The 17734-nt window shown below is 40.2% G+C and overlaps 1 protein-coding gene across 3 annotated transcripts in view; it reads right to left on the bottom strand.

Moving 5' to 3' along the window:
• BMS1 (BMS1 ribosome biogenesis factor) overlaps nt 1-17734 on the bottom strand; it is a 39557-nt gene that overhangs the window by 21622 nt on the left and 201 nt on the right. For 2 of the 3 annotated variants that reach the window (XM_084635585.1, XM_084635586.1), the window contains exons 2-10: nt 15706-15949; nt 15108-15298; nt 12183-12262; nt 8834-9022; nt 8002-8144; nt 6204-6325; nt 5332-5528; nt 4498-4637; nt 146-951 (exon numbers count right to left, since the gene is read on the bottom strand). In XM_084635585.1, coding sequence (XP_084491711.1) covers nt 146-951; nt 4498-4637; nt 5332-5528; nt 6204-6325; nt 8002-8144; nt 8834-9022; nt 12183-12262; nt 15108-15298; nt 15706-15881 — 2044 coding nt within the window. In that variant the 5' untranslated portion in view covers nt 15882-15949. The remainder of the gene's footprint in view (nt 1-145; nt 952-4497; nt 4638-5331; nt 5529-6203; nt 6326-8001; nt 8145-8833; nt 9023-12182; nt 12263-15107; nt 15299-15705; nt 15950-17734) is intronic. The other variant, XM_084635587.1, reaches the window with a different exon arrangement.

Genomic DNA, 17734 nt, shown 5'->3' with positions numbered 1-17734 from the left:
AATGGCTTACAAAAGGTCTGAGATGCAGTTTCCTGCTCTAGTTACTGGACAACAGTGCTTCCCAAGAAGAAAAAGAGAGACTGCTTGCAGCAATGAACATTATGCCAAATGCACAGTAAAGGAAAATGAGAAATTTAAAATTTACCTGCTGTGTCTGCAGAAAAGTCATTTTCTTCTCCATACTCCTCTTCCTCCTTCAGTAGATTTTCAACATCATCATCATCCTCATCTTCTACAGTCTTTGATTCAGCCCATTCAACACCATCTACATTCTTCTCTGGAGCACTCTGAATCCCTTTCCTATCGGATTCTTCAACTTTTGAGTCATCATTTGATCCTTCCTCTTCCTGGGAGGATCCTTCAGCCTCAGATTCAGATGCCTCGTCAGCTGTGCAGTTTCCAGAATCTGTAGTGGAAACCACTTTTTTACCCAAACGGTGATCTATGTTATGATTCTCTCTTCGTTCTTTATCTTCCCTGCCTAATTCACAGGGTGTGAATTTACTTATTTGTCTGCTTGAAGATTCAGAAGCGCTGTCTGAACTTTCCTTTTCGTCACTTTCTTCTTCATCTCCATGGTCTTCTGCCTCTTCCTTGCTTTCATCAAGGTCAGTTTCCCCTTCGTCCCCTGAACTCATCTCAAGATCATCATCGCTATTAGCAAATGCCGGCAGTTCCACTGCAGTTTCTTCTGTAGTCTCCTCTCTTTTCAGACGCTTGGCACTCCTGAGACCTAGCTCTTGCCCTGGTACCTCTTTGTCACTTTCTCCCTCAACATCGTCACCATCACCACCTTCACTTCCATCCATCTCATCCTCAGACATTTCTTCATCTTGTCCCTTCTCTTCATCACTTGCTCCATCATCATTTTCTTCTTCAAACATTGCCTTCCGACGTACTCTCCCAGTCTTCAAATCAATTTGTTTCTCTTCTTTTGGCATCACAAATCTGCTTTCCCCATGGAGAACAAGATAAAAAAAAATTCAGTTGGCTTTAATTAAACATTTGATGTCACAAACAAATACGGAAGAACATTTTGGTGGTGTCACTCCGACAGCAGAAGTATGGCTACCTGTGCCATCAAAGCAAGTAGCAACACTGTCTGACAAAGAAATCTCTTAGTTCAAGAAGCCTCATTGTGGTAATGTCACAACTAAATTAGCGATTCTTCACTGTTGTCCACTAGTTTAGACCGAGTGCCTGCACTAAGTTGTTGGTTTTTTACTGAAGATTATGATTGCCATTCTCCCAGGACCCTCACAAAAACTAAAAATGTATCACCTGTTGCTATGCCAGTGAATTATTTAAAAAAAAAAATTGAAGAAAAAATGTACTGTGTTCAGTGCTGATGGAGTCTCAAACCTTTCTAACTTGGAGAAAAGTACTGTTTTATATGGAGAAATAAATGACAAAAAAACCTATTGTTGTATGCAGTGCTATTGTAGCCATGTCCATCCCAAGATATTAGACAGACAAGGTGGATGAGGTCAGCTTGATTGGACTAACTTCTGTTGGTGAGAGAGAAGCTTTAAAGCTTAGGTCAGGTTTCCCATACACACTTTACTCCCAGGGGAATTCTGCATCTAAAAATTCTGTGCACAATATTTTAAAATTCTGCATATTTTATTTGTCAAAACACTACAATACAATCATGCCAGTTTCAATTATTTGGCAATTTATTTCAAAATATCTGTCAGCAAGTATATCTGTAACAATACAGACAACAAAATAGATCCAGGAAACGTTGCGCAGCTGGGGCTCCCGCATTCAGCCCTGGAAAAAGGAAGCATTTAGGTGGAAAACAGAAATTCTGCATTAAGAAGTGGCACAAAATTCCAGCAGGCGTAATGCTTACTTTGGTGTAATGACGTCACTCAGGAGTGTGAAAAATACACACCCCTGAGAAACGTAGTTATACCGACCTTACGCCGCCCGCCCCGCCCCGTGCAAACAGTGATATGTCAGCAGGAGAGCTTCTCCCGCCGACATAACTACTACCTGTCACAGAGGTGGAATAACCAACAGGATTGCGCTCAGCTGTCGTCTTAGGGTGTCTTCATCAAAGTGCTACATTAGTGCTACATTAGTGCAGCTGCACCGATGCAGCGTTTGTAGTGTAGACCTGCCCTTTTACACAGAGTTGGTCTAACTATGTCACTCAAGGGTGTGGATTATTAGTGTCATAGTTAAAGACAAGATGGAACAGATTATTTAGCATAAGTAGTTAACACATATTTCAAGGGATCATTCAAGGTGAAGAGTCCCATCAACACTCCTGCAGTTATAGGAAGAAAAGGGGAAGGATCTACCCGGGGGGGGGGGGGGGGGATGATATGGGGTAGCTGGTTATAGACTGTTGTAAGAAGCCTTAAAATCCAGTGTGTCTATTCAGTCCATGAGTGTAGGAATCTAGCAAGACACTAAAAATCTAAGCTCATCATCAGAAGCAAGCTCCCCACAGACCAGGATACAACTCAAAAAGCGGCACCAGACCCTGCCAGAATAATAGATGCAAAACCTGCAAACATATTTCCACTACTACAATGATCTACACCCCCCCCACCACACTTTTCAAAATCTCTGTGCCTACACTTGCCTATCACAACATGCCATCCAGTGAATTAAATGCCCCAATAGCAACTGTGCCAGGGTGAAACCAGACAATTACTATGCTTTCAAATGAACTCATACAGGAAAATGATGCAAGACAAAAACACCTCATCACCTGTGGGTGAACACTTTTCAAAGTGAACACTCTTTATCTGACCTATTGCCTAAAGGAAACTTGCACAACACTTTCAAAAGGCGAGCCTGAGAGCTTAAATTCATAACTTTGCTGGACACTAAACATCATGGACTGAAGAGACATACTGGATGTATGGCTTTTTACAATGATATACAACCCACTAGCAACTCCCTATATTGCTGCTTTCCCACCTTCCTTTCTCCCTATCAGAAGGGAGTTCATAGGCCACTTCTTCTTGAATGGTCCATTGAAATGTGTTAACTACTTATGCTAAACAATCTATTCTACCTTGTATTTAGCTGTGACATTCTGAGCCCTGGATCTACACTCCACCCCTGATTGGCGTAGTTACACTGACTTAAGTGCTGGTGTGGACAGCGCTATGTCGGTGGGAGAGCTTCGGCATAGTGCATCTTCATAGTGCATCTTCACCAGACACAATGCAGCTGCACCGCTGTACGTGTAGACATGCCCTAAGCCAACAGGAGAAGCTCTCTCTTGTCGGCTTAGAGTGTCTTCATTAAAGCACTACACTGGCGGAGGTGCATCAGTGCCGCTGCACCAATGCAGCGTTTTAAGTGTATACCTGCCCTGAATATGTTTCCCAGACCTGAAAAAGAGCTCTATTAAGCTTGCAAATTTGTCTCTCTCACCAACAGAAGTTGGTCAAACAACAAATATTACCTCTCCCACCTTGTCTCGAAAAACTTCATTAACAGAAGGCATAGAGGTACACTAAAGGATCTCTTTATGAAATTATAAGAATTTTTTTTAAAAAAACAGCTTAGCTGTTTAAGCAAAAGTTAAATAATAATTAGCTGAAGGTGGACAACATGGAACATTTCAGCCTGAACAGTTAAAAAGAGTTATAAGCAACAGAAAACAGTCTTATAACGGGAAGTGATAAGCAATCTAATTGTAGGGTGGCATTACCAACTTCTTCTATAATTAGAAATATACTCCTATTCTGAACATTACTTTGAAGTCTGCAATCCCAGAGTTGCTCAAACAAAGACCAGTGAAATTTACAACCATGATTACTTATCTTTTAGGACTAACTACACTAAACAGAGAAAGTGCAAATAAAGCTTAGATTTCTTCTCCTCTTAAGACCTGACAAAAGAAGAACCTTGTACTGATTATTCCATTCTGAAAAGTTAATACCTAATGGATAATCATAATTTACCGTGCCCAAAAACAGAAATGGCCAAAAAAAAAAAAAACTAGATGCATGTCTAAAGGTGATATAAAGCAAATATACCCATTCTACAATTATTTCTCCTATAAACATCCATGCCCACATCCTGAAGCATCCTTACTCCCATGCCCACCTATTGTTTAGTTGAGGTTGAATTATGTTTTCCACGTTTAGGGGAGGACTGATACAGAAGAGTAGGAAACAGTGCTTTTTAACTCATAAAACAAGTTCAAACCCTGATAAAATCAGTACTGAAAATAAGTGTGATGATCTCATCTTACTCTGCTCTAATGAAGGTTGGGAACAGAGTCATGAAGTTTAAACAGGTCTGCTTTAAGTTTTAGAGCTCCGTACTCCTGTTTCTCTTCTACAATAAACCTCTCCCAAACTCTTTCTGTGCATGTGCCATGCAAGCAAGCCACACACCTTTAATATCAGCCCACTGAAACAGCTATTAACTAAGCTACACAAGTGGCCAAAGCTGTTGCCTGTGTTATGCCTCTTCTAATCAAGTTGTTCTGTCTCCCACTGCTCGGTAAAATTCAAAACTTACTCTTGGTTTTCCACATCTTCTGAACCTAATGGTTTGGAGTCCATGAAAAGAGACACTTTGCTTGAAGCCATCTTAACATCAATGGTGGAATGTGTGGAGATGAGGCTTTGGACTAGTTCATGATTTGGTCTCACTTCTTCCTGACAAACCAAAAGATTTTTTTCTGTTTAATAGATCAATTATACAAATGTTTATTGAACTATCAACAAATTTTTAAAACTGCCTAAACTGGGCAACAGGAACAGACTCAATATTAAACCATGCAAATTACAGAGATGGGCTCCTTACCAGTGTGTAAAAAACATATTGTACATTTAACAATATTTTAACTCATGCACCATAATATTTGAAATGGTCTGAGCACAAGACAGAGAAAAAGTTCAAGCCCTGCCTCGGAGAGCAACTTTCTTGGATGAGATACAACCACTCTCCCTCAATTTCCCCACCTGCAAAATGAGACTAAATACATAGGCCCTGCTCTCAGGGATGGCATGACACTTAGTTAATGCTTGGAAAGTATCTGAAGAAAAATAAGCTATGTAAGAATTTATTATTAATTACTTCCTTAGCTGTTTTCCACAGCTTCTGAGAGAGGGTAATTGGGAAAAACAAACACACACGAACTATTTTGTTTCTCAATCATTGTAGAAAGAAAGGTGGTTAATAAGATATTTAAGGATAAGGATATGTTTGCATATCATTTGGGTTGATGTTTAAATAACAAAAAACAAACAACAAAAAAACTGTTTCCAAGCACCATTGCTTTGCCTCTTTAGGCAGAAGCTATATTCTACTGGAGAACAGAGAACTCAAAGAAACAGACTTTCTCCTCACCTCTTCATCTTGATGAGCATGACTTCCACCAAGGTCAATATAAACAGCATCTTTGTCATACACTACACCTCCAACTCCTGACAGTGGAGCATAAATAAGTTTATCCTTCTCATTTAAGGAACGCTTTTTCTGCTGTTCAGGAAGTGCACAGGGGTCTGGCAGGAAACTCACATCGCTCACAGCAAAGTCCCCTACACCTGGGTTGGTGAACAAGGAAGAAAAGGATTTTGACAAAGCTCTGATTTAAAAAAAAAAAAACCAAAAAACAACACACCTGTACAGTTCACCATAAAGAGGTAAAGGGGCTCTACTGTGGCATGAAGTGATTTAACATCAATAGTACGCTGCATAGATAAACCACATGCAACACTTTTAAGACCTACTACTAAGTCTGGAAAACATTCTACAAATTAATCAGCTAGTGGACTATAAATCACTGGCAACTTACTCCTGTAAATATACACTTATCTTCATTACTAACATCATCTCAGCCTTGTTAAAAAGAAAATAACTTAAATCACTAAGTTATCATTAATTAGTATTCATTTATTACGCTACATAATACTTTTCATTTTAAATAAGCCTAACTTACTTTTCATTATTAACATTACTTTTTTTTGCATTTCAATCATCCCAGAGAGCGTAACTACACTGATCAATTTCATTTTCTGGTTTTCCATGCTAGTACATTGTTATTGTGTTTAGATTTAGCACTGCAAGAAGATTTCTCAATTAAAAGTTTTACAAAATATTAATATTAAAATATTAACTATAGTACGGTGGTCTTTTGCAGATGTAAACTATCCCTTTAACAGTATTACAAGCTATAAATCATCAAAATAATAAGAATTTTAAGAGATTAGATACATTACCTGGCATGTGAATTTGGCTTTTGTTTTTTAGGTATGCTCCTCTTAAGTAGCCATAAAGTGACACCTTTCTGTCACACTTTGGATTAACTCGAACATCTTCTGGGTTTGTCAAGTCTTCCATTCTAGGGAATATCAGAAGAGATATTAGAAATACAGTCTCTCAACTATCATCTTCCAAAAAGAAAGTACTGAAGCAAATTATTGCACTTGCTACATTAAACTACTATTGCAGCTTTATTTAAAAAAAAAATCACAAACATTGTATAATCTCATTTTTTGACATTTTCACTGTTTGATAATAGGAACACAATAAAGCACACTGTCATGTTAAAGTCTTTTTTTTGGTTAAAGATTCTTGTGTGTGAATATTTTAGATGATAATTTTATTTTAAATGTATAACATTTCATCTAATACTACATCTCTGAAAGATTAAGCGTGTGTTCATTTGGGGCATTTCTCCTTTATCTGGGGGCAGAAAGTGAAAACAACTGAATCAGTTTCATTTTTGTTTATAGTCACTTTCTAGCCAATTTCACTTTTAGGCTCTCATGCACAATAAGGTTAAGCTAACACCTAAAACTGGAACTGGAAGATTTAGAGAATATTTTTTCTTCTTTTCCCCAGATGTGCTCTGTGCATTTCAGAGAACTTTGTGTATCATCTTTCTAAGTACTTCTCCGACCACATCACTTAAGCACTGCCCCGGTATTTAAAAGCAAAACACAAAATGTCTGTTTCTTAACTCTTTCCCAAATTGCAAGAAAAATAATCTTATCAGTTCATAGGTATTTCCCTCCCCTCATTTATGAGTGAATGGGACTTTGAAAGAAGCAAGGCTTGTTTTTTTTAATTGATTTCTGTTAATCTCTTCCAAGAGTGAGCTAGATCCAGCTCCTCTGAAAGTACAGTCTTCAGAAGCCACAAACTTCCCCTCCCCCTTTTTGTAGACAGATGCACTGTTCCAGTGGAACTAGCTGTTGTGTGAGATCATGGACACAGAAGGAGACACAATCTCTCAGGTGGCTAGAGCCAATCCCATGGAGAGTTTTGAAATTCAGGATAGAGACCTTGAAGTAGACTCCGTATTCAATGGAGAGCCATTCCAGTGATTAGAGATCAGAGTGATATGTTCACTATCTGCTGTTAAACTATTGGGATGCTGTGGTTTCAGAGAAGTTCAACATAATCACGCAGCAGTTTTGTTTAAATGTTTTATGGACAGTGTTCAAATAACCTGTAGCATTCTAAAGACACATTTACTGCCTCATCCTACAGTCTGTGAACAAATCAAACTTACACTGAAGTCACCAAGCCAAGTTTACCACTGATTTAAGTGGGCTCAGCTCCACGGAAGTCAGATGGCAAATTATTATAACTGTTTTTTTAATTTAGTGGGGTTGCACTCATTTATAGCAATAGAGACCATGCACTAGCTGCCACAGTAATGGATAACTCTATAAAATTCTAGCTACACATTAAATTGGTCATTTGCATGCCCAACAGTTACATAACTGTACTATTAAAATAATTTTTTTCAGAAGTGTACAGGAATAGAATTACACCATTCCCTCATACGGACATGAGCGGAGCTGCGTGGCTAAACTTACATGCACAGGATTGAAAATACACCTCTTACACCACTGATTTCCCCTCATTTATGTCAGTAATGAAAAAAGAGATTAAACTTTAATTTAGCTATTATCAACTGACTGGCTGTTACATTCTTATAAAAACAGAACTTGGGGGTGGGAGTGCAGAGGACAAACAGAGAATTGAGGAAAAAAGAAAACCACGTACCTGTCTGCTAGGACATATGGATGAGATGTCTGCCATGTAAGTGGACGGAATTTCATAACAGAGATAAAGCGTCCCAGATTATGAATTTCCTGCTTTTGGTACTCTCCGTGTACCATCCCAGAGAGATAAAACAGCTTGGCACCCTAAATCAAATTTATATTAAAAGTTTAACAAAAAAAAAAAAAAAAAAAACAACTTACCCCAATTAAATTCCTACCTCATTAAAACTAAAGCAAGAGACTGCATTCAACAAGTTACAATTGCCTTCAATAGATTTGAGTTAACTTTGTTAATTATCTTCCCTCCATCAAGGCAAAAAGTTATCCCCAACAATTTGGCACCAGGTGTGCAAGGCTCACAATAGCAGCAAAGACTTGCTTTTGCATCTGTTAAAGGGCAGATGTATGTTTCATAGAAATCATGTATTTTTTCAGCAGCAGGCACAACACAAATACAGAAGCTACACAACATTAGCATTGTTAGACACCGCATTAAAGCCTGCAAAGCAACACCATCTGGCTTTTATGAATTTAGGATTTGATCCTGCAACCCCCTACGCACATCATTACTTGTCTGAATGACTACTGGGCTCTAGTGCTGTAACAGCTCTATTGTTTAGTGATAGAGCTCAATTACACAAGTCAATTTTCAAGAAAGAGAAAGATTGTATAATCTGAGTCAATGCTAAATGCTACCCTAGCAGTGTCTTGTCTTTCAGTAACATTTGTGAACAAACAAATGCAGTACATTTAAATACTTGAATATTTTCCCCACCCCTAAATCAATTTCCACAGTTCAAACATTTATGAAAAATAACTGTTTGGTATTATACCTGATATACTTCTGTCCAGAATCTGTGTTTTAATCTCTTTTTGGTCTTCTTTAACTGTTTGTTGTTCTTGAAGGTATCCAGGTGAGTAAGGACACCCATGATTTTGGGAAACCCATGTACTTGGCAGATGTTCAAGAATTCAAAGGTTTCCATCTCAAATCCAAAGCTGGCATCAATGAGCATAAGAACCTGAAAGTGAATGAAAACAATTTTCTCTGGTGCTATTGAGATGTCCTCATCAGCATCTTCAACTAATTTAATTGTCATGCTTTTAAACAGGATCCATCTCTTCATTCAGTCTGTTGCTGGCTTTGATAAATTTTTAATCTCAAGGAGTCAGGCAGTCTCCCAAGGATTTTCACACAACCTAGTGAACCAATTGTGGCCTTTTAAATTAAAAGTTGTGTCTTAAGCCCTTCTTAGTTTAGAGAAGGCTAAGAAATCAAATCCCCTCTCCTAAATCTATATATATTTATAATTTTTCTTCACTTTGTTTTCCCCTCTCCAGAAAAATTACAGGAGGACAAAACAAACAAACAAAAACCACACCCCCACAGACAAGAGTCAGAACAAAAGTCTCCCCCTGGACAATCACCACCTTCCTCCTCTGCAAAAAAAAGTGTTAGTCCCAGCAACGAGGGACAGATCCTTATTTCGTTAAGTAGCCTCTTACTGCTCAAACAGTAATGAGGCTCTTTGAGAAGTAAGATAATACGTAACAGGCGTAAGAGTATCAGAATCTGGCCCTCCTCAGCTAACAAACTTTGTCCGCTCTTAAAACATGCAAGACTGAGCTTTTATCAATATTTGCAGGAATGTCTGATTAAATTAGTAAAGATAAAGGCCCTGATTGTTTTGGGTATCTGACAAATGCAACCAAAGATTAGGTTACCTCAATAGACTACTGCAGTAATGCCTTAAGGGACTAGAGCATCTAAGATCATAAACAGGCCTTTGGTACAAGTGAGGTAAACAAACTTCCTTCATATGTTGCAATTACTGTAATGTGTCACAGAGATGATGATAACGGAGCAGAACATTGACATAGGATAATCGTCTCCTGTAGTCACATGAACATGAGGCAAAGCTAATTAGGTCCTCAGCAACAAGGAGCCTAAGGCTTTGTCTACACTAAAGGGAGAAGTCGATCTAAGCTACTCAATTTAAGTTACGTGAATAGCGTAACTCAAATCGACGTACCTTAGATCTACTTACTATGGGGTCCACACTACGCAACGTCGATGGGAGACGCTCTCCTGTCGACTCCCCTTACTCTTCTCAATTAGGTGGGAGTACAGGAATTGAGGGGAGAGCGATCGGCAGTTGATTTAGCAGGTCCGGTAAGTGTAGACAAGCCCTAAGATGCAAATGAATTAATGGCTTATGGCTCCGTCAGTAACTAAGTCCTCCTAACCTTGTGACAATCAAACCGATATAGTGCTTCTCGGCATCATATACATTCATAACCTCAGGCATATATCATATCTATTATTTATGTTTTAAATGCATCTCATTGTCTCAAAGAACATGTATGCAGTAGAAGACTACTCAGATTAGCTGGTCAATTCAACAATTGCCAAAAATAACCCCACAATCAACTATCAGCAAAAATATATTCCATATCCACCACCTCAGCCAAAACATCTGAGTAGACAAGTTGGCTTTGCACCCTGTCCTGAAGATCAACAGACTCAGATATGCTTGACCAAAGAGGGAGGTAAATTACAGAATTGATGCTCTCATCTGAAAACACTCTGACTGCAGCACTCAGACCTTCAAATCCAAGGTTCACCAGCTAGATGCATCAGATGAACCCAAATGATGTAGCAGTATGTTTCCCTTTCCACATTTTAGTGAACAATCTGATCATTGTAGAATTTTTTCTTCTATTAGAGTTCTCTGAGGGGGTCTACAAACATGCGGACAAAGATAATCCAGTGGATATAGTGTATTTAGCCTTTCAGAAAGCTTTGACAAGTTCCCTCACCAAAGGCTCTTAAGCAAAGTAAGCAGACATGGGATAAGAGACATGGATAAGAGACTGTTTAAAAGACAGGAAACCAAGGATTACAATAAATGATCAGTTTTCAGAAGGGAGCGAGGTAAATAGTGGTGTTTCCCCAGGAGTCTGTACTCGGACCAGTGCTGTTCAACTTATTCATAAATGATCTGGAAAAAGGGGTAAACATTGAGGTAGCAAAATTTGACAGTGAGGTGACGATACACAATCACTCAAGATAGGTAAGTCCAAAATAGACTGCAAAGAGTTACAAAGGGATCTCACAAAACTGGGTGACTGGGCAACAAAAAGGCAGATGATATTAAATGTAGATAAATGCAAAGTAATGGACATTGAAAAACAATCTCAAGTATATATACAAAATGATGGAGTCTAAATTAGCTGTTACTACTCAAGAAAGCGATCTCAGAGTCATTGTGGATAGTTCACTCAATATTCAGCAGCAGACAAAAAAAGCTAACAGAATGTTAGGAACCATTAGGAAAAAACTAGATAAGAGAAAATATTATAATGCCTCTATATAAATCCATGGTACACCAATATCTTGAATACTGCATACAGATCTGGTCGCTCCATCTCAAAAAAAAAAAAATTGGAATTTTAAAATGTACAGAGATGGGCAACAAAAATTATTGGGGTATGGAACAACTTCCATATAAGGAGAGATTAAAAAGTACTTCACACAACAGAGTCAACCTGAGTAACTGTTTGCCAGGGGATGTTGAGAAGGCCAAAACTATAACTGGGTTCAAAAAAGAACTAGATAAGTTCACTGCAGATAGGTCCATCAATGGGATGCAACACCAGTCTCTGAGTGTCCCTAGCCTCTGTTTACCAGAAGCTGGGAGTGGATGACGGGATGGATCACTTGATGATTGCTTGTTCTGTTCATTCCCTCTAAAGCATCTGGCATTAGCCACAGTCGGAAGACAGGATACTGGGCTATATGGACCATTGGTCTGACCCACTATAGCCATTCTTATATTCTTATGTTTTAACAAACCATTTCAAATGTCAATAGGGCTGAACTGGAATTTGTTTAGCGTAAAGTTGCTGTTCCGTTCTGGTTTCTTAAAGAGATTTTTCATTAAGGTTCAGAAGTGGAATGGGCAACAGAGGGTCAGTAGACATTCAAAGGCAGTTTCCCCCTTGTTACTTCTGGTCAAGTCCCAGTGACTGCTCCAGAAAATTAGGCCTTTTAGGGACCCCTCCTGCTCCTACTGAAGTCAAAGGGAGTTTTACCAGTGACTGCAATGGGAGTAAAGATCAACACAATAATATGTAGGTGTGATCTAGGCAAAGGTATTATTTCCACAATTGCTGACTTACCAAATCTGCAACTTTAGCCAGATCAATCATTGTGTTAATGTCGCATCCACATTCAATAATGGTCAGCCTACGCCTTTTACCTGTGAAGAAAATGCAAATTTAAGGAAAAACAAAAGTGAACCAACTAAAGATATTTTATCTTAACCTCAATAGTCTCAGCTATTTCATCAATTCTGCTACAATACTGTGTTGATATAGTTGACTTCTCTAATTAGCCATGCTTACATGTTGGAATGTTACTCAGATTTATTTATTGTGAGGATTCATACCAAGTAATGCACCTTTGATAGATAAATTTATTTCTCTATCAAAAATATCCAACAGAAGGAGATTAAACAGACAGAGACAGCAGAATTTTAAATTCCTGTTGGCTTTGTGCTGATTTATTGTGCAGCTGTTCTCCTGGATTACAGGTTGCTCTCCCATAATAGAAGGGATGGACTAGATTAGCCAACATTTTCTTCCCAGTTCAAACTTCTTACGCGCCTAATGATAGGGGGGCTGGGAGCACCCCCTGACTCTTCTGGTTGGCTGATATTCCCCATTTTATAAGACCCATTTTTCAGTTGCTTGTAACTTTGCCAAACTTTAACCACTTGGGCTGAAATTTTCCATGATTATTCAACATTTACAGTGGTAAATCATAATGACAAACAGTAGTCATTGGGCCAGAGAAAGAGTGAGAACGGCTCTGGCGAGAGGCAGGCACTTGTAATCTGGTTCTGACAGCTTCAGATCAGGTTGCAAAGCTCTGTTACGATAGTCTGTTACATGAGCATATACTATTTTTGCCACAGGCCTTCTGTCTCACTTGGTCCACAGGCTAGCCCTGTTCTAGGGATGGAGCAGGACTGAGTAATAGAGACAACAGTTATCTATAGGTAAGACTATGTTTTAGTCACGGGTATTTTTACTAAAAAAGTCATGGACAGGTCACAGGCCATAAACAAAAATTCATGGGCCTGTGACCTGACCATGACCTTTTCTAAAAATACCCACCTTGCCTAAAACTTGGGCGGGGGGGCCCCGTGGGTGCTTGGGGGAGGGAGCACCACCCTTGTACTTCCACCACAAGTGCCGGCTACCGCAGCCAATGGGAGCTGTAGGGGCAGGGCCTGCAGGTTCAGGCAGCATGCGGCGTGGACCCCCCACCTAGGAGCTGCAGGGGGGACATGCCAATGGGAGCCGGGGAGTGGCCCCCCCACACACACGCACATACACACCCTCCGACCCCTAGCCCTGAGCCCCCTCCCACACACCCAAACTGCTGCTGCTGGCCCAGGGGCTGCCTACCTTGGGCAGCCCCTGAGCCAGCACCAGCCACTGCAAAAGTCACAGAAAGTCATGGAATCTGTGACCTCGGTGACAGACTCACAGCCTTATCTATAGGATCCCTGTTTCATTTTTACAGAAAGCAGGTGTGTATTGACTTTTCCGGAGAATTACAAAGAAAGGATAATGTTTAAGGCAGTTGAATGCTGCCCCAGAGAACCGGGTTTTATCCCCACTTCTACCACAGAGTTCCTATGCAATGCTAATCAAGCCACTTAAACCAAACTATTCACAAGTAGTCATTAATTGTGTGTTCCTCGCTTTAGGTGGCCTGACTGGAGACCAAGGTTCCACACTTGCAAAAGTGCGGAGTACTCAGCTACAACTGAAGACAACGGGTTTAGGATTTTATATGTTCAAAGCACAAAGTACTTCAAAAAATTAGATCACCCAAATTTCAAATTGGGCACCCAAAAACCAACAGACACTTTTGACCCTAATCTGCGCCGTAGACAATGCCACCTGGTTCCCCTCACCTCACAACAGTGTTGTGAAAATAACATTAATATTTGTGACGGTTCAGATACTATAGTGATGAACGCCACAGAAAAATCCATGAAGAAATTAAGGATTCGGTCTTCAGAGCAGGGTTTGAATAGCACGTAGTAAATAAGGCCTGGTACCACACATTAAATGAGAAGAAAACAAAATACTGATTAGCTAACTATTAATTGAGCACCATCCAGGCTGTGTGCTGAATGAAATGGGGTGCTGTGGAAAAATTAGTACACCTGACCCTCGCTAGAACGTGTGACTTGGGATCAATGCGTGGCACCGTATTACAGCATGGACCGCATTAAAATGAATTCCAATTAAAGTAATTAAATTTGGGATTCATGGCCGCGACCGTGTTATATGCGAATTCACGCTATATAGACACGTGTTCTAGCGAGGGTCCAGTGTATATGATCATATAATTAAAGACTGTACCATAATTAATATGCACAAAGGTTGGATAACTTTAATTATGGCATTTCCTAACTTTTGGGTGCTTGATTTTGCAACTTTACTAATATTCTTGTAACAGTTTTTGTATGTGTAATGTATAGACGAAATGTTAAAAATTTATGATAAGGAAAGTATCTTATTTTCTTAAGGCACAAAAAAGCCACGCATCTGCTAGGAAATATTTACACACTACTGTTACAAACAACATTTAAAATTACTGTAATTGAAAAACTGGAGGAAAATATTTGCTTACTTGGTGCATTTGATATCACTTTGTGAATAGTTTGTCAATCTCACCTTTGCTTGTGTTTTTCCAAACAACAACAGGGAGAGACAAATTTTTAAAAAGAAATTGGAAAGTGTGATTATAAAACTACAAAAATGGGTAAGACGAGTAGTGCCTTAAATGACTTTTAACTCATTTTTTTAAAAGATATTTTCAAATTGACAGTTTCCTTAGATTACTGTATCAATGTACGCTGCCTGCAATACTTTAAATATGTGAGGTCACAACAAAATGTATTGTGTGAGAGAAAACATGCACATGTGCTAAGATCAAGTCACCCTTCTGTTTATCACTATTTATCCATATCCTACATATTGTGTTTCAAACAACAATTTGTTCCTTATATATTTTGTTCTCACCTGATACGATCGTTACAGGACCTCGTATTTCAATCAATTTTTGCCTCGTAAAGTTCCTAATTAGACATTTTATTAAAGTGCTCTTCCCAACTTTTGGAGGGCCAACGACAACCACCACCACAGGAGGAGGCTCTAAGGGAGTTCGGTCAACTACCGGAATGTGATGTTTTTTCGTCTTCAAATCCTGAGTCCTATTTATGAAGAAATTCATGAAAACGTTTAATGAGAAGTTACAAAAAAGCAAGAACACTTGTTTTAAGGTGCTAAGTGTTTCAAAGACTCATTCACTTAGGTGTAATCATTAAGGACTCAGCTACTCACGAAGAGATGCACAACTCCATCAACTAAGGAGCTAACCAGATTTTCCCATAACGCAGACAAACACACTAGTACTGCATGATAGACTCAGTTAGGCCCACACTACTGCCCCATTTATAACAGAGAATAAATATATTGCTGTGTGGACATAGTAAACCGTGTTAGTTGTATAAGCATGTCAGAGACTAATTCACAAAACACAGTTCTCTCAGCACCTAAAAATGAGTTTACTGGGGAAAACAAAACAATCAAGCCCATCATGCTCTAAAAGACTCCACACCTGTGGAAGGTTCTGGCCATCCGCACAGCAGACTGGACCGCAAAGGCCTTTGGGTTTCTCTTCCGAGCATCCTCATCATCTCCAAGTCCTAGATCATTCAGATGACGTTTCCTTTTTTTGTCAGCCTTTGGCCCACTGTGCTTCTTACGGTGCTTCTTCCTGTCCTTTTCCTCCATCTCTTTTCTCAGGGATCACCTGTCACCAGTGTCAAATGGATTGCTTTTGCCAATGATACAGAGCATAGCTGGCATATGGGGAAAAACACACACACTTATTATGCAACATACACACAAAAGAGAAGCAGGATTATTTAAATACCTATTTTTCACCTAAGACATAAAAGGCTGAATTTTCCTCTAGGAGGGTCATGCCTATGTAAAAGAAAATAAACTCAAGCGAGTTCTGACAAATGAAGTTGCCACTTGAATATTTCTTTGATGATTGTGGAAGAGGGCCTTGTTCATGAAAGGCTCATCATCTCCACTGAGATCTATGGGTGAGGATGGTATAAATTGCTTTGAGGGTCAGTGGGGTTGCCCAGCATCCGTTTATCGTTGGATGGACTGAAAGAGTTTTATTTAGAAGTGACTCAAGATTCATTAAGTAGGTTTGAGGGAGGAAGGGAGGTAGGGTCCTACACTAATTGAGGGCAGAATTCAATAAGTGGGAGACCAGGCAGGAAGTGGTGAGATTCATGGCATGGGGCACTGGCAGGCAAAGTTTAGTGGAGGAAGTAGGCTTAGTTCTTGGACTACGTGACATGGGATAAATGTTTCAGATCTTCCAGACGTAGTTCAAGGGACAAAGTACTTTCAGCAGGAATACTTCAGCTATGGAACTCTTATCAGTAAACTGACACTAACCCTAACAGTGTTCAGGTCTAAATGCAAGCCCTACATTGTCAATAAGACATCCCCTGATAAAAAGCATCCTAAGACAACTGAGGAACAGAAAGCAAATGATCAAAACACACACATACACAAAGCTAGAAGAACTGAAGTGAGCTGTAGCTCACGAAAGCTCATGCTCAAATAAATTGGTTAGTCTCTAAGGTGCCACAAGTACTCCTTTTCTTTTTGCGAATACAGACTAACACGGCTGTTACTCTGAAACCTGTCCATTAAGACCAGTGCTTAACTACCATGAAAATACATGCCGCTGGAGAAAAAAAAATCCACAGACAGATTTTATTAGATAACCAGACTCCTAGTCCGCTATTTTAAACACAAGATCATCAATGCCCTATAATCAGCATGAATTGTGAAGTGTATCAGGAATTAAGATTTCTTTAAGCAGCTTCAACTCCCTGGATAACATAAAAAGTTTGCAACCACTGGGCTCCATTAACACTAGTTAATTAAACAGCAGTAGGCGCACTCTCTCATTCCAGATATATAACAAATGTTTAACTTTATTTCTACTTGCCCATATGTTGCAAAATACAGCTGCAAATCTTACACTTAGTATTGTGATAGTCACTGATAAAATGCATGTTTAACATTTAGGCCCCAATTCCACAACGGGATCTGCAGGGGCCCGAGTCTACTGGGGTGGCCTCGGACACAAGCCCTGTGCCTCTCTGCCAGGGGGGAGTCCCAACAGAGCCCCACGTGGGCACAAAGTTTCACGGAGCTCGCCGCAGGAGCGGGGCTGCCTGGGAGACCCCCGCAGAAACCGGCGCGGCGGCTGTCAGAGAGCCCCAGTGGCTCCGCCCCGGGCCGGGGAGCTTGGCGAAGGATGGGGTCGGAGTGGCCAGGGCGGTCGGCGGAGGAGCTGGCGCCTGAGGCTCACGACAGCGGCCCCGCTCCCAGCGCCCTGGGGGTATCGCCACGCGACCAAGAGCTCACTCCGCCGCTCCCCCGCACAGTCTGAGGCAGGCTTCTCCACGCATAGGAAAAAATGAGCTGGGGGGGGGGGGATGTGGGGTTGGGGGCAGCCCAAAATCCCCGCCCACGGGGAGGCCCATGTCCTCAGCCTCCCCGCCCCCACAGCCGGCCGGGAGAGGTGAGCCACGGATTGCCCTGGGAGC

This window comes from Lepidochelys olivacea (genome assembly GCF_965140295.1).
Source record: "Lepidochelys olivacea isolate rLepOli2 genome assembly, chromosome: 7".
In the NCBI taxonomy this organism is placed as follows: Eukaryota; Metazoa; Chordata; order Testudines; family Cheloniidae; genus Lepidochelys; species Lepidochelys olivacea.
The sequence above is the reverse complement of the archived record's forward strand: the minus strand, read 5'-3'. Positions and strand labels throughout refer to the sequence as shown.